Source organism: Megachile rotundata, chromosome 14, assembly GCF_050947335.1.
Source record: "Megachile rotundata isolate GNS110a chromosome 14, iyMegRotu1, whole genome shotgun sequence".
Lineage (NCBI taxonomy): Eukaryota > Metazoa > Arthropoda > Insecta > Hymenoptera > Megachilidae > Megachile > Megachile rotundata.
In genome coordinates, this window is record NC_134996.1 from 7,565,292 (window position 1) to 7,585,326 (window position 20,035).

The following is a 20,035-nucleotide window of genomic DNA, read 5'->3' on the forward strand; positions in this document are numbered from 1 at the left end:
CTCTATTGTAAGAGATACGGACACATAACAAATTTGCGAATTAATATTAAATAATTTCTATTCCAACGTTCCACATTTTTTAAACAGAAATAATTTATTATTTACAAAATGAAACTGTTTCTAGATATTTGAGCTTGATACAAACTTTGTTATTTATTATTACAACGATTTATTTTTAAAGAAAATTGCTTTTATATTTTATTTTCAATTTTAATAAACATGCTTTATTTTCAATTTTAATAAACATGTTTCATTTTTAATTTTTAACTTTATTTTTAATAAACATGTTATTATATCTTTGACAAGTTTGGTACAACATTAAGAAAATAAAATACAAATTGAATGACTTTTATGAAGTATTATAATTTATTTTTATGATGCACAGCAGTGTTTGTCAACCACAGAAGAACAGAATTAATTTTTCCAGTCAAGTTTGTTTACCTTTTTAAAAATTCCGTGAATGAATATTTTATGACAGAAGTATTCAGAAGCGAATAATATCGGAGTTAAGGATGGAATATATCAATGAAAATCAGTACAAATTAATTCAACATTGTACGCCTCAGGAAACTATAATATATTACAGGGCTTCATTATTCCGACGATTGATACCTGATTTCAATGAAATTTCATATTCATCAACATGGGACATGGAAATATGCAAATTTTGGAATTTCAAAAGTCCAAGTGAAGATTTTGGAATGTCGGGATTCTGAAGAGATAGAATAGTTGAATATTTGCAAATTTGGGTCTGTGGTGGTTTAGAAAATTAGAAAATTTGGGGATTTAGTTGTTTGGAATATTTTTAATTTTAGAAGATGAAGATTTGGATTTTTGAAAATTTGGAAATTTTAGGGTTTGGAAGATTGGGGATTTGGAAATTTTGATAATTAGAAAAATGTTAATTTGGAAATTTGAGATTTTGGAATATTAAAGGGTTGGAAATAAGAGAGTTGGGGAATTTGAGAATTTGGGAAATTAAAGGGTTGGAATTTAGAGAGTTGGGGAATTTGAGAATTTGGGAACTTTAAGAATTTGGGAAGATTGAGGATTTGGAAATTTTGAGAATTAGAAAATTGTTAATTTGGAAATTTGAGATTTTGGAAAATTAAAGGGTTGGAAATAAGAGAGTTGGGGAATTTAAGAATTTGGGAAATTAAAGGGTTGGAATTTAGAGAGTTGGGGAATTTGAGAATTTGGGAACTTTGAGAATTTGGGAAGATTGAGGATTTGGAAATTTTGAGAATTAGAAAATTGTTAATTTGGAAATTTGAGAATGTGGAAAGGTGAAAATTTAGAAATTTCAAAATTTGGATGTGTAAGAATTTAGAAATGTGGAATTTGGGAATTTGAGAATTTGGAAACTCGAGAATTTGGAAATGTGAGAATTCTGGAATTTCAAAACTTGGAAAAGTTAGAATTTGGGAATTTCTGAATTTGGATGTGTGAGAATTAGAAAATCTAAGAACTTGGGAATTTTGGAATACGAAAACTTGAGAACTTGGGAATTTTGAAATATTTGAGAATTTGAGAATTTAAAAATTCCAGAATTTGGATTTGTTAAAAGTTAGAAATGTGGAATTTGTAATTTAGGAATTTGTAAATTTGTGAATTTACAACCTTGAGAATTTGCAATCTTGAGAATTCTGAAATTCCTAAATTTGTAAATTTGTAAATTCGTAAACTTGTAAATTTGTAAATTTGAGAATTAGAAAATTCAACAACTCGAAACTGCATAAACTCGTCCAAAAAACTACTAAAACATCTCCCAAATTTCCCAGCATACCACGCACATCAAAGTCCACATACCCAACTCTCCACAAATTCCACACGATTCCTACCTGCCTATCACAAACACCATATTCCACAAACTAAACGTCATGCACTTCTCATCTATACGTCCACTAACCTGATCATCCCTAACACTATCAGAATAATCCATGAGGAGGAAATAGGATTATTTTAGGAAAGGAATAATTCGTTCAATAGAGTACGAAGGCTGATTTATAACTCCAGCAGGCGTTTCCAGTGACCCATCTTTCGTTATCGATATTAAAGTTCCAGCACTCTGCTCCTATTTTTATCCTCAAACTTACTTGAAAACACGTAGAAAAGTTACTTACAAAAGCTGGTGACGAATACTTAAAAAAATTTCTTACGTAGCTCAAAATCCAAAAACGTGTCGCAGTGTCAGCACTAAATAATTAATAATCTAAATGAATTTGACTTTGGACTGGAGTTTATTTTGCTATGTACTTGACTGCATAAATTTGTTACAAAAGTAGCTTAAAATCAAAAAATTATGTGCGTCGCAGTATCAGCAGTAAATAATTAATAAGTAAGACATGTCCTCAAAATCAGGTTCGTCACATTTGAACTATGAGGTGCGGTACGAGGTGCGTCACGTGCGTCACAGCGTCAGTGACGATTAAACGACGCGAATTATTAGGAATTCCAACAAGTGAATATAAGTGGACATCTAAATGAATTTGACTTCGGACTAGAGTTTTTGCTGTGTACTTGATGACTAGAGCTTCGAAGATTTTTACGTTTTACAAAAGAGTGGGCGTATTTTTGTGACATTGCTGAGGGAAAACCGTTTCTAATTTTCTGTTGATTTAGCTAAAATTCGGGTGGAGATGGAAAAGTGATGAAGTGGTTTATCCAAAGTGACCGTAGCAAGTAATAAAATCTAGCAGTACCTTGACATGTATAGAAAACTGTAAATACTGCTAAGGTTGGGGGTTCTGATGACTAATAGTGAACCAAAAAATCGATGGAATGTAATGACTCGGGTCTTGCTACGGGTAATTGAAACTACGAATGTGGAACGAAAAATATGTGACTGTCGCTAGAAACTTGTACTGAAATGTAATATACATGTTATACATGCTTTTGCTGTAATGTATATGCTAAGACGTAAGATATGTCATGTGTTGACGAATGTGACTGTGTCTTGCCCACATTAGGGCATTTATTAGTTCCAACTTTGTGTTCTATTAATTATATTAAATACCAAAATTAGATAGCTTAAATGACAATTTTTAAATACGTGAATATATTAAAAATTTGATGTACATTTTATTGAAACTCTGACCCATATATAAGTGAAATAAATCATTAATGTGTCAGTGGAGATATAAATGTTTAATACGCAAGTTAAGACCTAAGATATGTCATGTGTGGACGAATATGTGTCCCGTCCACATTAGTACACTTATTAGTTCCAACTGTGCGTTCTCTTAATTATATTAAATACCAAAAGTAGATTACTTAGATGACAATTATTAAATACCTGAATATATTACAAATTTGATGTACATCTTATTAAAACTCTGACCCATTAAGTGAAGTAAATCATTAATGTGTCAGTGGAGATATAAATGTTTAATACGCAAGCTAAGACCTAAGATATGTCATGTGTGGACAAATATGTGTCCCGTCCACATTAGTACACTTACTAGTTCCAACTGTGCGTTCTCTTAATTATATTAAATACCAAAATTAGATAGCTTAAATGACAATTTTTAAATACGTGAATATATCAAAAATTTGATGTACATTTTATTGAAACTCTGACCCATTAAGTGAAATAAATCATTGATGTGTCAGTGGAGATATAAATGTCTAATATGCATGCTAAGACCTAAGATATGTCATGTGTGGACAAATATGTGTCCCGTCCACATTAGTACACTTACTAGTTCCAACTGTGCGTTCTCTTAATTATATTAAATACCAAAATTAGATAGCTTAGATGACAATTATTAAATACCTGAATATATTACAAATTTGATGTACATCTTATTAAAACTCTGACCCATATATAAGTGAAATAAATCATTGATGTGTCAGTGGAGATATAAATATCTAATATGTACGCTAAGACCTAACTCTACTAAACCTGATTTGAACCCATAAACTGAAAATAGTATCACTATATGAAGTCTAATTTGTGGTATTTCTAGACTACAATAATTGCGACTAATTTTTACCCGATTTTGTCAGAACGAAGTTTATTTTTCAAATACATTTGCCCGGCGGTATTATCGGTCGTCTATGAGAGAATTAATATGATCGTCGAGCTCTCGGACATTTCGACGAAGCGTGCAAATGACAAGAGCTTTCCAGGTTTTGCGGGACACCGACCAGACGACATTCCAATACGTCAAATCGCAGAGTATCGCGCTGAAAGTCCAATCGTTCGACCGATTATTTTTCCGGTTATTACTCAGAGACATCGGAGCCATCATACCGATATCTCGATGCGCCATTTTCACACGGACGGATCGTTTCTACGCGATCTGACATAAAGCGGCTTTCGCGGTACACAATTTGACGGGCATTAAATCCTAACCCGGACTTCATGGTGTGATGAGATTTTGTGCGTTCATCTTTATTAATGGACAGATCGCCGGCAACACGTTGCTATCGTAGCGCAGCTATGCGTTACATCGACAGGACTCGATATCCTGTGAGCGAACTTCGACAATAGACAGCCGGAATGCAGACTGGCCTATTGATTTGTTATCAAATTATACCGCACGCATGATACGAGGATATTTAGGCACCGGATAAACATGGCTAAGGAAATGGCGGCGCAAACTGATTGAACGGAAGGTGGGATACGGGGTTATGGATGCGGGCGTATGGGCGAGTTTGTGTACCTTTTTCATTTAGGGATTTTTGCGTTCTCAAGGGTTTAAGTTGCGAAGTTAAATGTTCAAATTTTGGAATTTTTAGTTTTTTTAATTATTTGATTAATTTATTGTTTAATTCTTTGGTTTTGAGATTAATTTATTGTTCAATTCTTTGGTTATTAGATTCTTTGATCTCTTTGACTTTGATCCGCCATTTATTCAAATATGCACGCTTTTTAATCCACGAACTACACTGCCTAATTTTTCAGTGTCTAGAGCAATAACACTGAAAAATAAAAAATTTCCAGATTCTGGATGGTATGTTCAAAAATTTAGAAATTTGGAAATTTTGAATTTAAGGAATTAGAAATTTGGAAATTTGAGAATTGGGAAAAGTAGAGATTTGGAAATTCAAGAATTTAGGGAATAAGAAGTTTGGGAAATTGAGAATTTGAGGAATAAAAAATTTGGAAAATTAGAAATTTGAAAGTTTGAGAGTTTGGGAAATTATAAATTTGGAAATTTGAGAATTTGTGGACTAAGAAATTTGAAAAATTGAGAGTTTGAGAAATTTGGAAATTTGAGAATTTGTGGACTAAGAAATTTGAAAAATTGAGAGTTTGAGAAATTTGGAAATTTGAGAATTTGTGGACTAAGAAATTTGAAAAATTGAGTTTGGAGAATTAGAAATTGAAAATTTGAGAATTTTGGAGATTTAGAAATTTGAAAATTTGAAAATTTGAAAGTTTGAGAATTTGAAAGCTTAAAAATTCGAAAATTTGAAAGTTTGAGAATTTGAAGACTTGAAAATTTGAACCCCAAAAATCCCAAAACAATTAAAAACACAAAAAATTTCAGACTTCAACATTTTTAGATCTCACAAAAAAATGGAATATAATTGCATTATAACCAAAATTCACAGTAAATTTATTTTAATCACGAAGCAAAGGTGCACAAACTTGTAAATTTTAATCTTCAACGAAGAGTATACCAGCTATGTACCTACTTCATCATCAGAAGTTTAACTCTTTCAGCAATATCACGCTGAGCAAACAGTATACTAACCGAACATTAATCAAGTAATAGTGCATTGTACGCAATATATAATTTATGCGAAACTGATAGCAAAGCGTCGGGTTATAGATCTATGTGCGAAACAACATGAAAGTTTTATGCCTTTACTGTCATCTTTAATTGCATTCATTTATTCAATTCCGTCTATAAAACATCGATATATTTTTTTATGAAATATGTTATAAATAACTGTTGTTTATGAATAAAGTTATGATAAACATTCTTTAGTTAATATTAGGGTAGTTCAAGACTTTAATAATTATTTTAAGGAGTTTTTAATAATTATAATATTGGAAGCAATTTTTAAGAATTAACTTGATGGTATGTTTAAGTTTTATAAGAAGATTCAAATTTGGCGCCAAAGAGGACAAAATGGCGGATATCAGGTTGGACTTCAAAACTGACTTAGGTTATTTTATTCCTGCATTTATTTTTTTATATCGGAACTAAATAATAGCATTCAAGATAAAATAAACACTATTATAGTGACATAATATTGTAAATGTAATTACAAAATGAACTAAATGATTAAATAAGTAACAGAGATATAGGTTAGATGCACCAATTAGTAATATATACGTTTTATTTGAAGCGTACATAATTTAATTTTAATAACATGCAACAAAAATCTTTTTCCAAATTAAGATTAGCTTGGGAAATTGAGAATTTGGAAATTTGAGAATTTGGGAAATTTGAGAGTTTGGAAATTTGAGAGGTTGGGAAATTTGAGAGTTTGGAAAATTGAGAATTTGGGAAATTTTAGAGTTTGTGAAATTTGAGAGTTTGGGAATTTGAGAATTTGGAAATTTGAGAATTTGGGAAATTTGAGAGTTTGGGAATTTGAGAATTTGGAAAATTAAAGGGTTGGAATTTAGAGAGTTTGGAAATTTGAGAATTTGGGAAATTAAAGGGTTGGAATTTAGAGAGTTGGGGAATTTGAGAGTTTGGGAAATAAAAGGGTTGGAATTTAAAGAGTTGGGAATTTGAGAAATTAAAGGGTTTGAAATTTGAGAACTTGGGAAATTAAAAATTAAAATCTAAATGATTAAATAAGAAATAGAGACATAGGTCAGATGTACAATTTAGTAAAATATACATTTTATTTGAAGCATACATAATTTAATTTCAATAACACGCAACAAAAATCTTTTTCCAAATTAAGATTAGCTTATCAGAAGATCATCTATTACAATCTTATTTATTTTCCAGCAGTTTATCCCCACGAGAAATAACTCGGCAAAATGCAATATACGTAGCTTTCACCTCACCTTCGGTTCCTTCTTTACGCCGAGTAATAGCATATTTTAACTATGGCATTTAATATATAATTGCATGGCAACGGAAGTTAGTTCGCGTTTTTAATATTTCCCGAAGGCGAAATCCTCGTTTCTCATGCAACGGGGGAATAAATAATTTGCCTTTTGTTTTATTTACCGACATGTAAGGTTAGATGGATTTATGGCTTGTCTATTTTCGCACGACTCCCTAATGGTGTAATTGCTATCGTTAAACTTCGCACAAGATTACTGAAAAACGGTATTCGCGTTCTTTTTGTTTTCTCCAGGAAAAATAACGAATCAGTTCAAAATACGGCGTCGAATTTGCTTTGTACGAAGAAACCGCTGCACCCCATTAACAAAATTGAAAGTTATGCTAACAAGATTCTGCTGTGTTTGCTGAACAAATTTTAATTAGAATACACGAATAATTTTAGGTTTCCGTAATGTAAGCTCAAAAACTCTGAATTAGTTCATTTCTGTTAAATTGTTTAATTATTTTGTTATAATTCTAGGAGAAAATACGTTCCATTTTGTTTAATAAATTTCTCATGAAATTTTTTTCAGAAGGTTTCTTGTTCAAAATTATAGTAATCTAAAATTATTTAAAATTAAGATAAACTTCACATGAAATTTTGTTCAAAAGGTTTCTTGTTCAAAATTTTAGTAATCTAAATTAATTAAAATTAAAATAAGTTTCACATGAAATTTTGTTCAAAAGGTTTCTTGTTCAAAATTATAGTAATCTAAAATTATTTAAAATTAAGATAAATTTCACATGAAATTTTTTTCAGAAGGTTTCTTGTTCAAAATTTTAGTAATCTAAATTAATTAAAATTAAAATAAGTTTCACATGAAATTTTGTTCAAAAGGTTTCTTGTTAAAAATTTTAGTAATCTAAAATTATTTAAAATTAAAATAATTTAATTTTTTCATTTTTACTGTATTTATTTATTGTTCCACTTTTATTTCTTACAAGAAATTTTACCTATTTTATTTCTTAATTACTTTCACATTGTTTTTTCATTACAAGTAATTTTATTTATTTTAGCACATTTTTATATTTTTATTTTATGCACAATTCTCGTGCATTACATATACTAGTTGATTAAAGTTTCGCATAAAGAACAAATACAATTGCGGTCATATTTCACAATCCTTTTACTGCATTGAATATAAACCTCCGACTACAAAATGGCGTCTGTTCATGGCTCTCTTACGCGCACTTTTAATGACTTTTACACATCAGATAACGAAAGCAGCTCGTAAATTAATGTTCCTCCTCAGACTGATCGATTAAGAAACCGCAACAGCACTGAACTGCAAAAAATATGATAAATTTACTAAATTTTGATAAATTTTTGCAGAAATCGACAGGCCGCCAACAACGCGACGACCAAACGCGAGGCGAGATTCGAAGAAATCTTGGAAGATGGATCACAATCACGAAAAGAAGACAGCTGGAATGAAGGACGAATCGATGCTAAAAGGCGTCGATAACGACGACGAGCAGATTGATTTTCAATCAGCGACGGCTTCCACGTTTCTTCATCGACATTTGTTTGCGAATCTCGGTATTGTTGTCACAGCGATTTTAGCAGCTGGATTATCGACTTCTTAGGATAATTAATCCACGAGATAATCCACACCTGAACGAATTTGAGGAATGATGAGAGAAAGTGTGTGTTACCTGCTGAATGTGGATTGGATGGAGCTAATCTTACGAGACATAGAGGACCAGTTAACTAATTTTCCCCTGTGAATGTAACATTCCGTGTGAAATGTAAAATGGACGACGTTCGATGTTGAGGAAGTTTGACTCGAAGGTTGATTTGTGTGTGTATTATAATTTTGAAATAATTCTATTATTCAAAATTGATTTGGTTAAATTTTGGTTGGTGACAATTTTTGAGTTTTGTATACGATTTTGCATTTACGTGGTCAGAACTTTTTCTTGTATTTGAGATTTTAGGATTTGGTTTTAATCTTGTGGTATTAGAATTTGGATGCAAGTTGTTGGGAATTGTTTTTGGACTTCAATTTATGGAATTTGCTTTTGGAGTTGAGTTATGAAATTAAGAGATTGGGGGATTAGAAATTGGAAATTTGAGAATTTGGAAGATTAGAAATTTGGAAATTTGAGAATTTGGGACATTGGGAGCTTGGGCGACTAGAAATTTGAAATTTGAGAAATTAGAAATTTGAGAATTTGGGAAATTGAGAGATTGGGGGATTAGAAATTGGAAGATTAGAAATTGGAAATTTGAGAATTTGGAAAATTAGAAATTTGGAAATTTGAGAATTTGGAAAATTAGAAATTTGTAAATTTGAGAATTTGGGAAATTGGGAGCTTGGGGGATTAGAAATTAGAAATTTGAGAAATTAGAAATTTGAGAATTTGGGAAATTGAGAGATTGAGGGATTAGAAATTGGAAATTTGAGAATTTGGAAAATTAGAAATTTGGAAATCTGAGAATTTGGTAAAATTAGAAATTTGGAAATTTGAGTATTTGTTAAATAAGAAATTTTAAAACTTGCTAGTTTGAATAATTTATTTTTGGGTTAAATTTTCAGAATCTGCTAATACACTCAAATTACCATAATTCAATTTTAGATTTGAGTTATTACAATTTGATTTTAATAATAAATTTTCAGAATTTGCTAACAAATTCAATTTATCAGAATTTGTTCTTTCACTTGTCATTCAAATTAATGAAATTATAGATCTGAAAAAAAGGAAGTACGTTCCATTTAACTTTGTTCAATTACTGTCTTAAAAATACATGACAGAATAACTCAATTTCGTAAATGCAAAATTGTATGTTCCAAACGAAATTTTAAAAAGCTCTTTTCATTGATTCTGTGAATTTTCGAGGTACCTTATTTGTGGTCCATTATAGTATAGAATGAATTGTATTTTTTTATATTCTTCCGTCATTTACGATAGGGTTAAATAAAATCGTGTAATATAATATTCAAGAAAAAAGAATTTTATGAAATACATATTTATTTGTCATTCAAAAGTTTTCTTTTTCAAATCTTATTTCGATATGACACTTAAAATTTTATTACAATATTCTCGACGATGTTCAACAATTTTAGATTATTTTATAAGTTCGTGAGGTTAAAGTATTTATGTAATTTGTGTTTTGAATATTTCCCCCATTTTGTCATGAAAATTTGACAATGTAAAGTAACAATGTGTATTTTTCTTCGAAAATATAACTGTTGTATATATTGTACATATAATTTACATGTAAGCACTATTTTCACGTTACTACAACATGCTCATGTTTTGTGGAAATTATTTTTCTAATCGCTGAATTAAAACGTCAGTTCAATCACGTGATATAACAAAATTACTCAGGTTTCGTGAAATTGAACAATTTTAGGGTAATTCTATGATTATGATCACAACGCACGTACATTGAGTTTACTACTAAATGGATTTGATGAAATCAGTCTATATTATTTGTTTAATCAACGTTTAGTGTAACATGATTTATGTTACCGCTTTAACTTTTGTAAATTGATTTGAATTCATATTGTAATGGTTGTAAATTAATTTAAAATAATATCTGGACGGTTGTAAATCAATTTAAATTCACATTTGGACTTTCGTAATTTAATTTAAATTTATATTTTGAAGTTTGGAAACTAATTTAGAATATTATTTTGAAGATTGTAAGTTACTTTAAATTAATATTTTTAAGCTTGTAAATTAATTTAAATTAACATTTTGAAGTTTGTAAATTGATTTCAAATATCATTTTGAAGATTCTAAATTAATTTAAATTAACATTTTGAAGTTTGTAAATTAATTTCAAATATTATTTTGAAGATTCCAAATTAATTTAAATTAACATTTTGAAGTTTGTAAATTACTTTAAATTAATTGTTGAACTTTTGTAAATTAATTTAAATTAATATTTTAACTAATTTACTTTTATAAATCAATTTAAATTAACAATTTAATGTTTGTACTTTAATTTGAATTAATATTTTAATGTTAGTGTATTAATTTAAATTAACATTTTAACCTTAGTGAATTAATTTAAATTAACATTCCACAATTGTCATATTTATTCTAACAAATAATACAAAATTATGTTATGTCGCATTCTTGAAATTTAATTTTGTACAACAATGCAAATATTATTAATTAATTTCATGAGAAGCACATTTTTCATAAAGAATAGAAAAGCATATTTTTTTTTAAATATACATCTTTTCATATATAAATAATAATATATCACATGATGAATGATTGTTAAAAAATTCAGCGATAATCAACAACCAATTTAATAAAAAAAGAATAGAAACGAAACCGTACTGTTATGCTGTTAACAAAAGTATCAAATTACGTTAACAGTAATTACTATCAAGTATTAATCACTGATATTTCCTCTAACAACATTATAACATTATTTAACTATATTTTATTCGCCTCTACGTAATAGATTGATTCTAAAGCGGCTAATTAATTTGTAATCAATTGCAGAATTCACATGGTTTCCTGTTCTGCAAAATTTAATAACTTTGGTTATTAGATACATGTAAATATATCTCGATTAATTGAAACATTGACAAATATGAAGTTATACAAAGATTTAAAGTAATGTATGTAATTAAGACAATGTGAAGACATTTCAATTATGATCTCCATTTTGGATGCAAAGATTGGTCGTATCTAACCTCAAGTTAGATATGGAACAAGATTGAACGGCCTAAATATTTATGAGATCATGTGTTCAGCTTGTTATAATTATTATTGATTTTAACATCATTAAACATGATTTTTAACCATCGTTTTGTGCAAACCATGGTAAACAATTTTAATATTTCTTCATTACAAAAGTGAGTTGTATTATATTTTCATGGTAACAATTGTTTACACTGTTTTCTCATAGCAAATACTATTTTTCCATAGCAACACTGATTTTTACTAATATTTCAAAATAAAATTTACACTAATTTTTTAAAAACTTTGTGAAATTGAGTTACTCTATATTTTCATTCATATTGCAAATTTCAGTAACATTGTTTCTTCCTTATAAAACTCTGTTTCATTGCAAAACTGAGTTTTACCACTTCAGAAAAGTCTACAAATAATTTTCTTGAAAGAACACCAAAATTAGTTTACAAAAGCGTGAATTATAATTATGAACAAATAACTGCCATCTTACACTACGAGCCAAAAATATGGTACCATCTTTTTCAAAAAACATATTTTAGTCACCAAAAAATGAATACAAAACATATCATTTTGTGATATGACAAAACATATCACCAGTAATTTACAAATTATTTCACTGTTTAATGATTGTACTTTAAATACAAGAAAACAATTATTCTTTCTAAGTTATTTATTCAAAATGAAACATGATGATTATAATTACACTTCTTAAATATTTAATTGTATACATATATATGATTATAAAGAACACCACTGCCTGACAACAATTACACTTTCTCTTACATCTACATTGTTCACAAATTTTCATAAATTATTTAAACAAGTGAACATTAAATTGTCCATACAAATTTTGATAAATAATTTACACAATTAAACATTAAGAAATTATTCATGAAAATTTTCATATAGAATTTACGCAATTGAATATTAAATTGTTCATGAAAATTTTCATATACTTATAATTTATGCAATTGAACATTATATTGTTTATAAAAATTTCACACGAATAATATACACAATTAAACATTAAATTGTCCATAAAAATTCTGAGAAATAATTTACACAATTTCACATTAAATTGTTCAAGAAAATGTTCACAAATAATTTACACAATTAAACATCAAATTGTCCATAAAAATTTTGAGAAATACTTTACACAATTGCACATTAAATTGTTCATGAAAATGTTCACAAATAATTTACACAATTAAACATTAAATTGTCCAAAAAAATTTTGAGAAACAATTTATACAATGGCACATTAAATTGTTCATGAAAATGTTCACAAATAATTTACATAAATAATCATTATATAATTCATAAAAATTTTCTCAAAAATATTATACACAATTAAACATCAAATTCTCTGTACAAATTTTCATAAATAATATACACAACCAAACATTAAATTGTTCTTGAAAATGTTCACAAATAATTTACATAAATAATCATTATATTATTCATGAAAATTTTCTCAAAAATAATATACACAATTAAACATCAAATTGTCTATACAAATTTTCATAAATAATATACACAACCAAACATTAAATTGTTCATGAAAATGTTCACAAATAATTTCCATAAATAATCATCATATTATTCATAAAAATTTTCTCAAAAATAATATACACAATTAAACATCAAATTGTCTATACAAATTTTCATAAAGAATATACACAACCAAACATTAAATTGTTCACAAAAATTTTCACAAACAACGTACAAATTTTTGTTGTAACCCAGAGATAATACCATATTCTTGGCAAGTAATGTAATTCCACACTCCTGTAAATTTGTTCTGAGCCCCAAAGTTTACCGTGTAAGGTATAAATGCAATAATCAAGGTAATCGATAAATATATAAGAGCATATACAGCCATAGTTCGGGTAATATTTTAATGTATCCCAACTACTAATAGTATCGTGCATTCCTTCCATTTCCCGAACTGAGGTTCGAGATGAAGTAGATAAGTAAAAATAGAGCGAGCCGAGATCGTAGCCTACAATATGCATATGTACATCGTGAATGTTGGGGTTGCTTGTTGAACGTAAATGCGACTATCCTTCGGCCTTAAGATTACAATGAAAATAGAGATGTGTGGGTAATCCGATATCTTAGACACGGTGTGGATCGACTTCGGGGAAGTCCGGGAGGATTCGGGCGAGAGCCGAATGCATTACTCTATGGAGGAACGTTAGAGAGTTTAATAATTTAGTAATTTGCAAATTTGGGGTTTTGGTAATTGCAGATTTGTAAACTTGAAGGAAGAGAAATTTAGAGAGTTATTAAGTTGAAGATTTGGAAAATGGAAATTTAAGGATTTGGGAAATTTGAGAATTTAGGAAGTTTGAGAATTTGGAAATTTAAGAATTTAGGAACTTTGGGAATTTGGGAAGTTTGAGAATTTGGAAATTTGAGAATTTGGTAATTTGAGAATTTGGAAATTTGTGAATTTGGGAAATTTGAGGATTTGGAAATTTGAGAATTTAGAACTTTGAGAATTTGGGAAATTAAAGAGTTGGGGAATTTGAGAATTTGGGAAATTAAAGGGTTGGAAATTAGAGAGTTGGGGAATTTGAGAATTTGGGAAGTTTGAGAATTTGGAAATTTAAGAATTTAGGAACTTTGGGAATTTGGGAAGTTTGAGAATTTGGAAATTTGAGAATTTGGTAATTTGAGAATTTGGAAATTTGTGAATTTGGGAAATTTGAGGATTTGGAAATTTGAGAATTTAGAACTTGGAGGATTTGGGAAATTAAAGAGTTGGGGAATTTGAGAATTTGGGAAATTAAAGGGTTGGAAATTAGAGAGTTGGGGAATTTGAGAATTTGGGAAGTTAAAGGGTTGGAATATGGAGAGTTGGGGAATTTGAGAATTTGGGAAGTTTGAGAATTTGGAAATTTGAGAATTTAGGAACTTTGGGAATTTGGGAAGTTTGAGAATTTGGAAATTTGAGAATTTAGGAACTTTGGGAATTTGGGAAGTTTGTGAATTTGGAAATTTGAGAATTTGGTAATTTGAGAATTTGGAAATTTGTGAATTTGGGAAATTAGAAATTTGGAAATTTGTGAATTTAGGAAATTTGAGGATTTGGAAATTTGAGAATTTAGAACTTTGAGAATTTGGGAAATTAAAGAGTTGGGGAATTTGAGAATTTGGGAAACTAAAGGGTTGGAAATTAGAGAGTTGGGGAATTTGAGAATTTGGGAAATTAAAGGGTTGGAAATGAGAGAGTTAGGGAATTTGACAATTTGGAAAATTAAGCGGTTAGAATTTAGAGAGTTGGGAATTTGGGAATTTGGGAAATTAAAGGGTTGGAATTTAGAGAGTTGGGAGTTTGACAATTTTGGAAATTAAAGGGTTGGAATTTAGAAAGTTGGGGAATTTGAGAATTTGGGAAATTAAAGGGTTGGAAATTTGCGAATTTGGGAAATTAGAAATTAGGAAATTTGAGGATTTGGGAATTTAGAAAGTTCGAAATTAGAAAATTTGGAAAATTTGATAGTCCAGAAATTTTAAGTTTAAAAACCTAATGATCCAAAAATTAAAAATTGAAAAATTGTGATCCAAGAATTTTAAAATAAAAAAGTGTTAACCTACCACTCTAAAGGAACTTCAATTCCGAAATGTTAAACTTTGGCTCGGTCCCAATCTCTTCCTCATTTCGTGAAACCTAATTCTAATCCACAGTATCGAGTATCCCACACATCCTCAAGAGAAATCTCTTTCGATAACGAAGTCCGATGCAATTCCACGTTCGATGATGTCCTCATTGTTGAAATGAGCTTCGTGGTTTTCTTTAGTCCGGCTTGCGAACGCTCCTGGTGTGTCGTGAACGTATACATAGAAGTGTGATACCTGACTAATAATTTGTACCGCGCAGATAATTGCTTTCGACGCATAGAATGCATACAAATGTAAAATAATAGTGTGTGTACGATAACTGTAGACTAAGCCTCAGGGACATGTAAATACGTTAAACTGTAAGACAATGTATTAATTTTTGCATTTGTGATCACACTACCTTCCCATCCCTTGTAAATACAATGTACTTTGTCGTATACTTGGGCAATAAATGTTAGACAATCGTATGTGTTATCATTCTTCACTTTATGCCTACAAAGTATAAAGCAATAATTTTCTTTATAAAAAAGTACGAAGTTAAAATCACTTCCATTGCTAAATTCTTATCTGTATTTAAAGAATGTAAGTTTTCCCGCGTTCGTTCATAAACTGTGCTACTAGCGCCATGTAGTGGTCAGATATGGAACTATAGAAACAAAACAATTGCGTTTTTTAGTGAAATACGGAGTTAAAATAGTTTGATGGTGCTCAAAAATTGTTTTACGAGAATAATAAAATAAAAGGGATGGATTTTTAATTTGATATGAAGCTTTATGTTCGAAAATTTTTAAAAATTTCAGAGACGAAATGCCATCTAGTAGTGGTAGGTGTGTACTAATAGAACTGAATCAATAATTTAATCAATGACAAAATTTTGTGCATAATTTATGCAATTATTAACTTTGACAATTAGAAAGCACTATTATAATATTATTCTGACAGTATTTCCATGTAGATGACATAAGCATCAACAGTATTTAATAAAATTATATGAATTATACGTACATGGTGATGGTTCAGCCATAGACTAGAAAATTGTCCATCTAGCGGTGACAGCTGCAACTATAAAAAACAAAATTGCAATTTGTGACAAAATCGGCGAATGTTAGGAACTTTGAAGCTTGTATACTGTCATATGATAAAATTAGATTTGAAATGATATCATGAAAGTTCACTCACAGTCTGGAGAAGAAAATAAAGAAGTGGTCCGCTTGTAAACGTATGCTGCAGCGCCATCTATAAGCAAAATTGGTGAACTAATGGGAAAATGAATGTCCAAGTATGCATATTGGAAGAATATAAAAATTTCATGACTCTCTGCATATATTGTTTAATGAAACAATTTGGGAAATCGAGAGTTTAGAATTTTGAGAATTTGGGAAATTGAGAGTTTCGAAATTTGAGAATTTGGGAAATTGAGAGTTTGGAAATTTGAGAATTTGGGAAATTGAAAATTTGGGAAGTTGAGAATTTGGGAAGTTGAGAATTTGGGAAGTTGAGAATTTGGAAATTTGAGAATTTGGGAAATTAAGAGTTTGGAAATTTGAGGATTTGGGAAATTGAGAGTTTGGAAATCTGAGAATTTGGGAAATTGAGAGTATGGAAATTTGAGAGCTTGGGAAGTTGAGAATTTGGAAATTTGAGAATTTGGGAAATTAAGAGTTTGGAAATTTGAGAATTTGGGAAATTGAGAGTTTGGACATTTGAGAATTTGGGAAGTTGAGAATTTGGAAATTTGAGAATTTGGGAAATTAAGAGTTTGAAAATTTGAGAATTTGGCTAATTGAGAGTTTGGAAATTTGGGAATTTGGGAAATTGAGAGTTTCGAAATTTGAGAATTTGGGAAATTAAGAGTTTGGAAATTTGAGAATTTGGGTAATTGAGAGTTTGGAAATTTGAGAATTTGGGAAATTGAGAGTTCGGAAATCCGAGACTTTGGGAAATTTGAGAAACATTTTAGAAATTTTCTGAACATTTGATGTATTTTATTATCGATTAAGCCTAAAAAATTGATATTTATTAAATTAGATCTTATTGTTCCTATACACTTCTCTTTTGATTCTATACTATTATTAGATTCTACATCTTCTAAGTTTTGATAAACGTAGAACTTAGAAGACATTCTTACTTCCACATACTTATTTGAACCACGCTCATTTATTGAATAATTTTTGGTACTTCAAATGCTGCATCTAGCAAGCACACATATCATCCTTCTAAAACATTTTCTTTTAAGAAAAGGACGTGTAATAAACGAAATTATAATGTAACAGTAATTCGTAGCTCTTAGCTCCATATCGTTTTCTAAAATACATTTCGCATTTAGAAAGCGATATCGATTACCAGATCACACCACGTGGAGGTGGCTACGATAGTGACCCACCCTATCTCCAAGTCCCAACCACCCACCATTTACAAATCGCTCATTTATCGGAAGGATAAATGAGTTCTGACTCTACTCAACTCATAGGCTCGCATATACAAGTACTTTACCACAATCCAGTAAAGAACTTGTATCACACACACGCACACATACAATAACTTAATACTAGTCGCATAACATCCCACACGCGCACGCTTAACTTATTCTATACGCCGCACAGTACCTCTCATTCTAAAATTGCACTCAAATAATCTATGACGAATTCAAAAAGCAAAGGTAAGAAAGTTAGAAGAACTTTCTACTAAAGCAGAAGAAAGTTAGAAGAACTTTCTACTAAAGGAAAAGAAAGTTAGAAGAACTTTCTGTCAAAAAAGGGGATCAATATTTTTCGCCAAGTGAACCTTGCTTTCCATGGGTCAAAGGGCAGTCCATAGTGGCTTACGTGAACCACGACGGCAAAGATGAACCCAAAATACCTTTGGCAAGAACGAGTGATACACCACAGTTGGCGGAGGGTTCCCATTTCCCCCCGCGCTCTCGCGTCTTACTACAGAGAGGATACCCAGACCGTGATGCCCCTTGGCAGAATGGCGGCGGGTCGGGGAGGCACATCAGAGTATGAGAGGTGCCAACCCCGATCCGCCCCGCCGGGCAAAGAATATCACTCGCCCTACACCGGCACTTGCAGCTCACCTCTACCGCGTGTTCACAGCGCTATGAACCCCCAATGATCCACTTGGGCGCAGAACGATTGGCAAAAAATAAGTGGGTATACTACAAGCTAACGCGTACAAAGTTTGGGAGTTGTGAAGATGAGTGCAAGTTGGAATGAGAGGTACTTACAGGGACCCACCCGCCCTGCCCACGAGCACACTTAACTTAGAATTAACGCACGCATAAAATTAGCTTAAAATTAACGCACGCATACAATTAGCTTAAAACTAACGCACGCATCCCACGAAGATCCCTCGATGATCCCTCGGTGATTGACGTCTTCAATGATCACCTATTACCTATAGAATAAATAGGTGTAACAATAAAAAGAACATGAATCGTTAAAATAAAAACCTGAAACAAAAAACAAATACATTTAAGACACATATGAATAAATAAGTTGCTTACATAAAATTAAAACCTGAAATATACAAAAATGATTAAGACAAATATGGAACATTGAAAACACTTACATAAAATTAAAGCCCTAAATGTGCCTTTTGTTCTAAAACTGCACTCGTATAATGTAAAAGTAAGTAAAGAAAAGAGTAAAAGAAGAAAGTTGGAAGAACTTTCTTTTAAGTTTAAAGCAACTGTTAATAAAAATGATAGGTTACTACTACAAACTAATATCTAACAAGTTAAAAAATTGTCATCAAGATGAGTGCAAGTTCGAACAAAAGGCACTTACAATTTTTCGTCACATATCGTAACGAAAAACCTGCGCCCGAGCCCACCCTGTCCTCCCACAGCTCGGAATTAAAATAAAACTAACGCACTTAACATAACTTACAAAAAATTAAATTCTGAAATAGACAAAACTTTGTTAACATAGAAAATTACGCAAAGGAGTGAAATATTTTAAAGACAATCGTGAAATAAAACCGTGGCCCTCAGCTCGATATAGTTTTCTAAAGACTTAAAAATCTTTAGAGAACTATACCGATTACCGGGTCACACCACGTGGAGGTGGCTACGATCGTGACCCACCCTAACTCCAAATCCCTTCCTCCCTCCAAATGCAACCTCATTTATCAGAAGGATAAATGAGTTCTAACTCTACTTAGCTTACAGGCTCGCATATACAAGTTCTTTACCACAATCCAGTAAAGAACTTGTATCACACACACACACACATACATTAACTTAATACAAATCGCATGGGATCCCACACACGCACGCTTAACTTATTCTAAACGCCGCACGGTACCTCTCATTCTAAGATTGCACTCAAATAATCTACGACGAATTCAAAAAGCAAAGGGAAGAAAGTTAGAAGAACTTTCTGCTAAAAGAAAAGAAAGTTAGAAGAACTTTCTGTCAAAAAAGGGGGTCAGTTTTTCGCCAAGTGAACCTTGCTTTCCATGGGTCAAAGGGTAGCCCAAAGTGGCTTACGTGAACCACGACAGCAAAGATGAACCGAAGATACCATTGGCAAGAACGAGTGATACACCCCAGTTGGCGGAGGGTTTCCCATTTCTGACGCGCGGGCGACTTATACAGAGGACACCCTTACCGTGATGCCCCTTGGCAGTATGGCGGCAGATCGGGGGGGCACATCATGCTATGAGAGGTGCTCCCCCCGACCGGCCCCGCCGGGCAAAGAATATCACTCGCGCTAAAC

The 20,035-nt window shown here is 30.8% G+C and overlaps 1 protein-coding gene across 2 annotated transcripts in view; it reads left to right on the forward strand.

Annotated features, from left to right (window-relative positions):
• Nucleotides 1–10,014, forward strand: part of LOC100880608 (neurotrimin) — a 185,131-nt gene extending 175,117 nt beyond the window's left edge. For both annotated transcript variants that reach the window (XM_012288790.2, XM_076539587.1), the window contains exon 8: nucleotides 8,359–10,014. In XM_012288790.2, coding sequence (XP_012144180.1) covers nucleotides 8,359–8,612 — 254 coding nt within the window. In that variant the 3' untranslated portion in view covers nucleotides 8,613–10,014. The remainder of the gene's footprint in view (nucleotides 1–8,358) is intronic.
• Nucleotides 10,015–20,035: the final 10,021 nt, after the last annotated feature.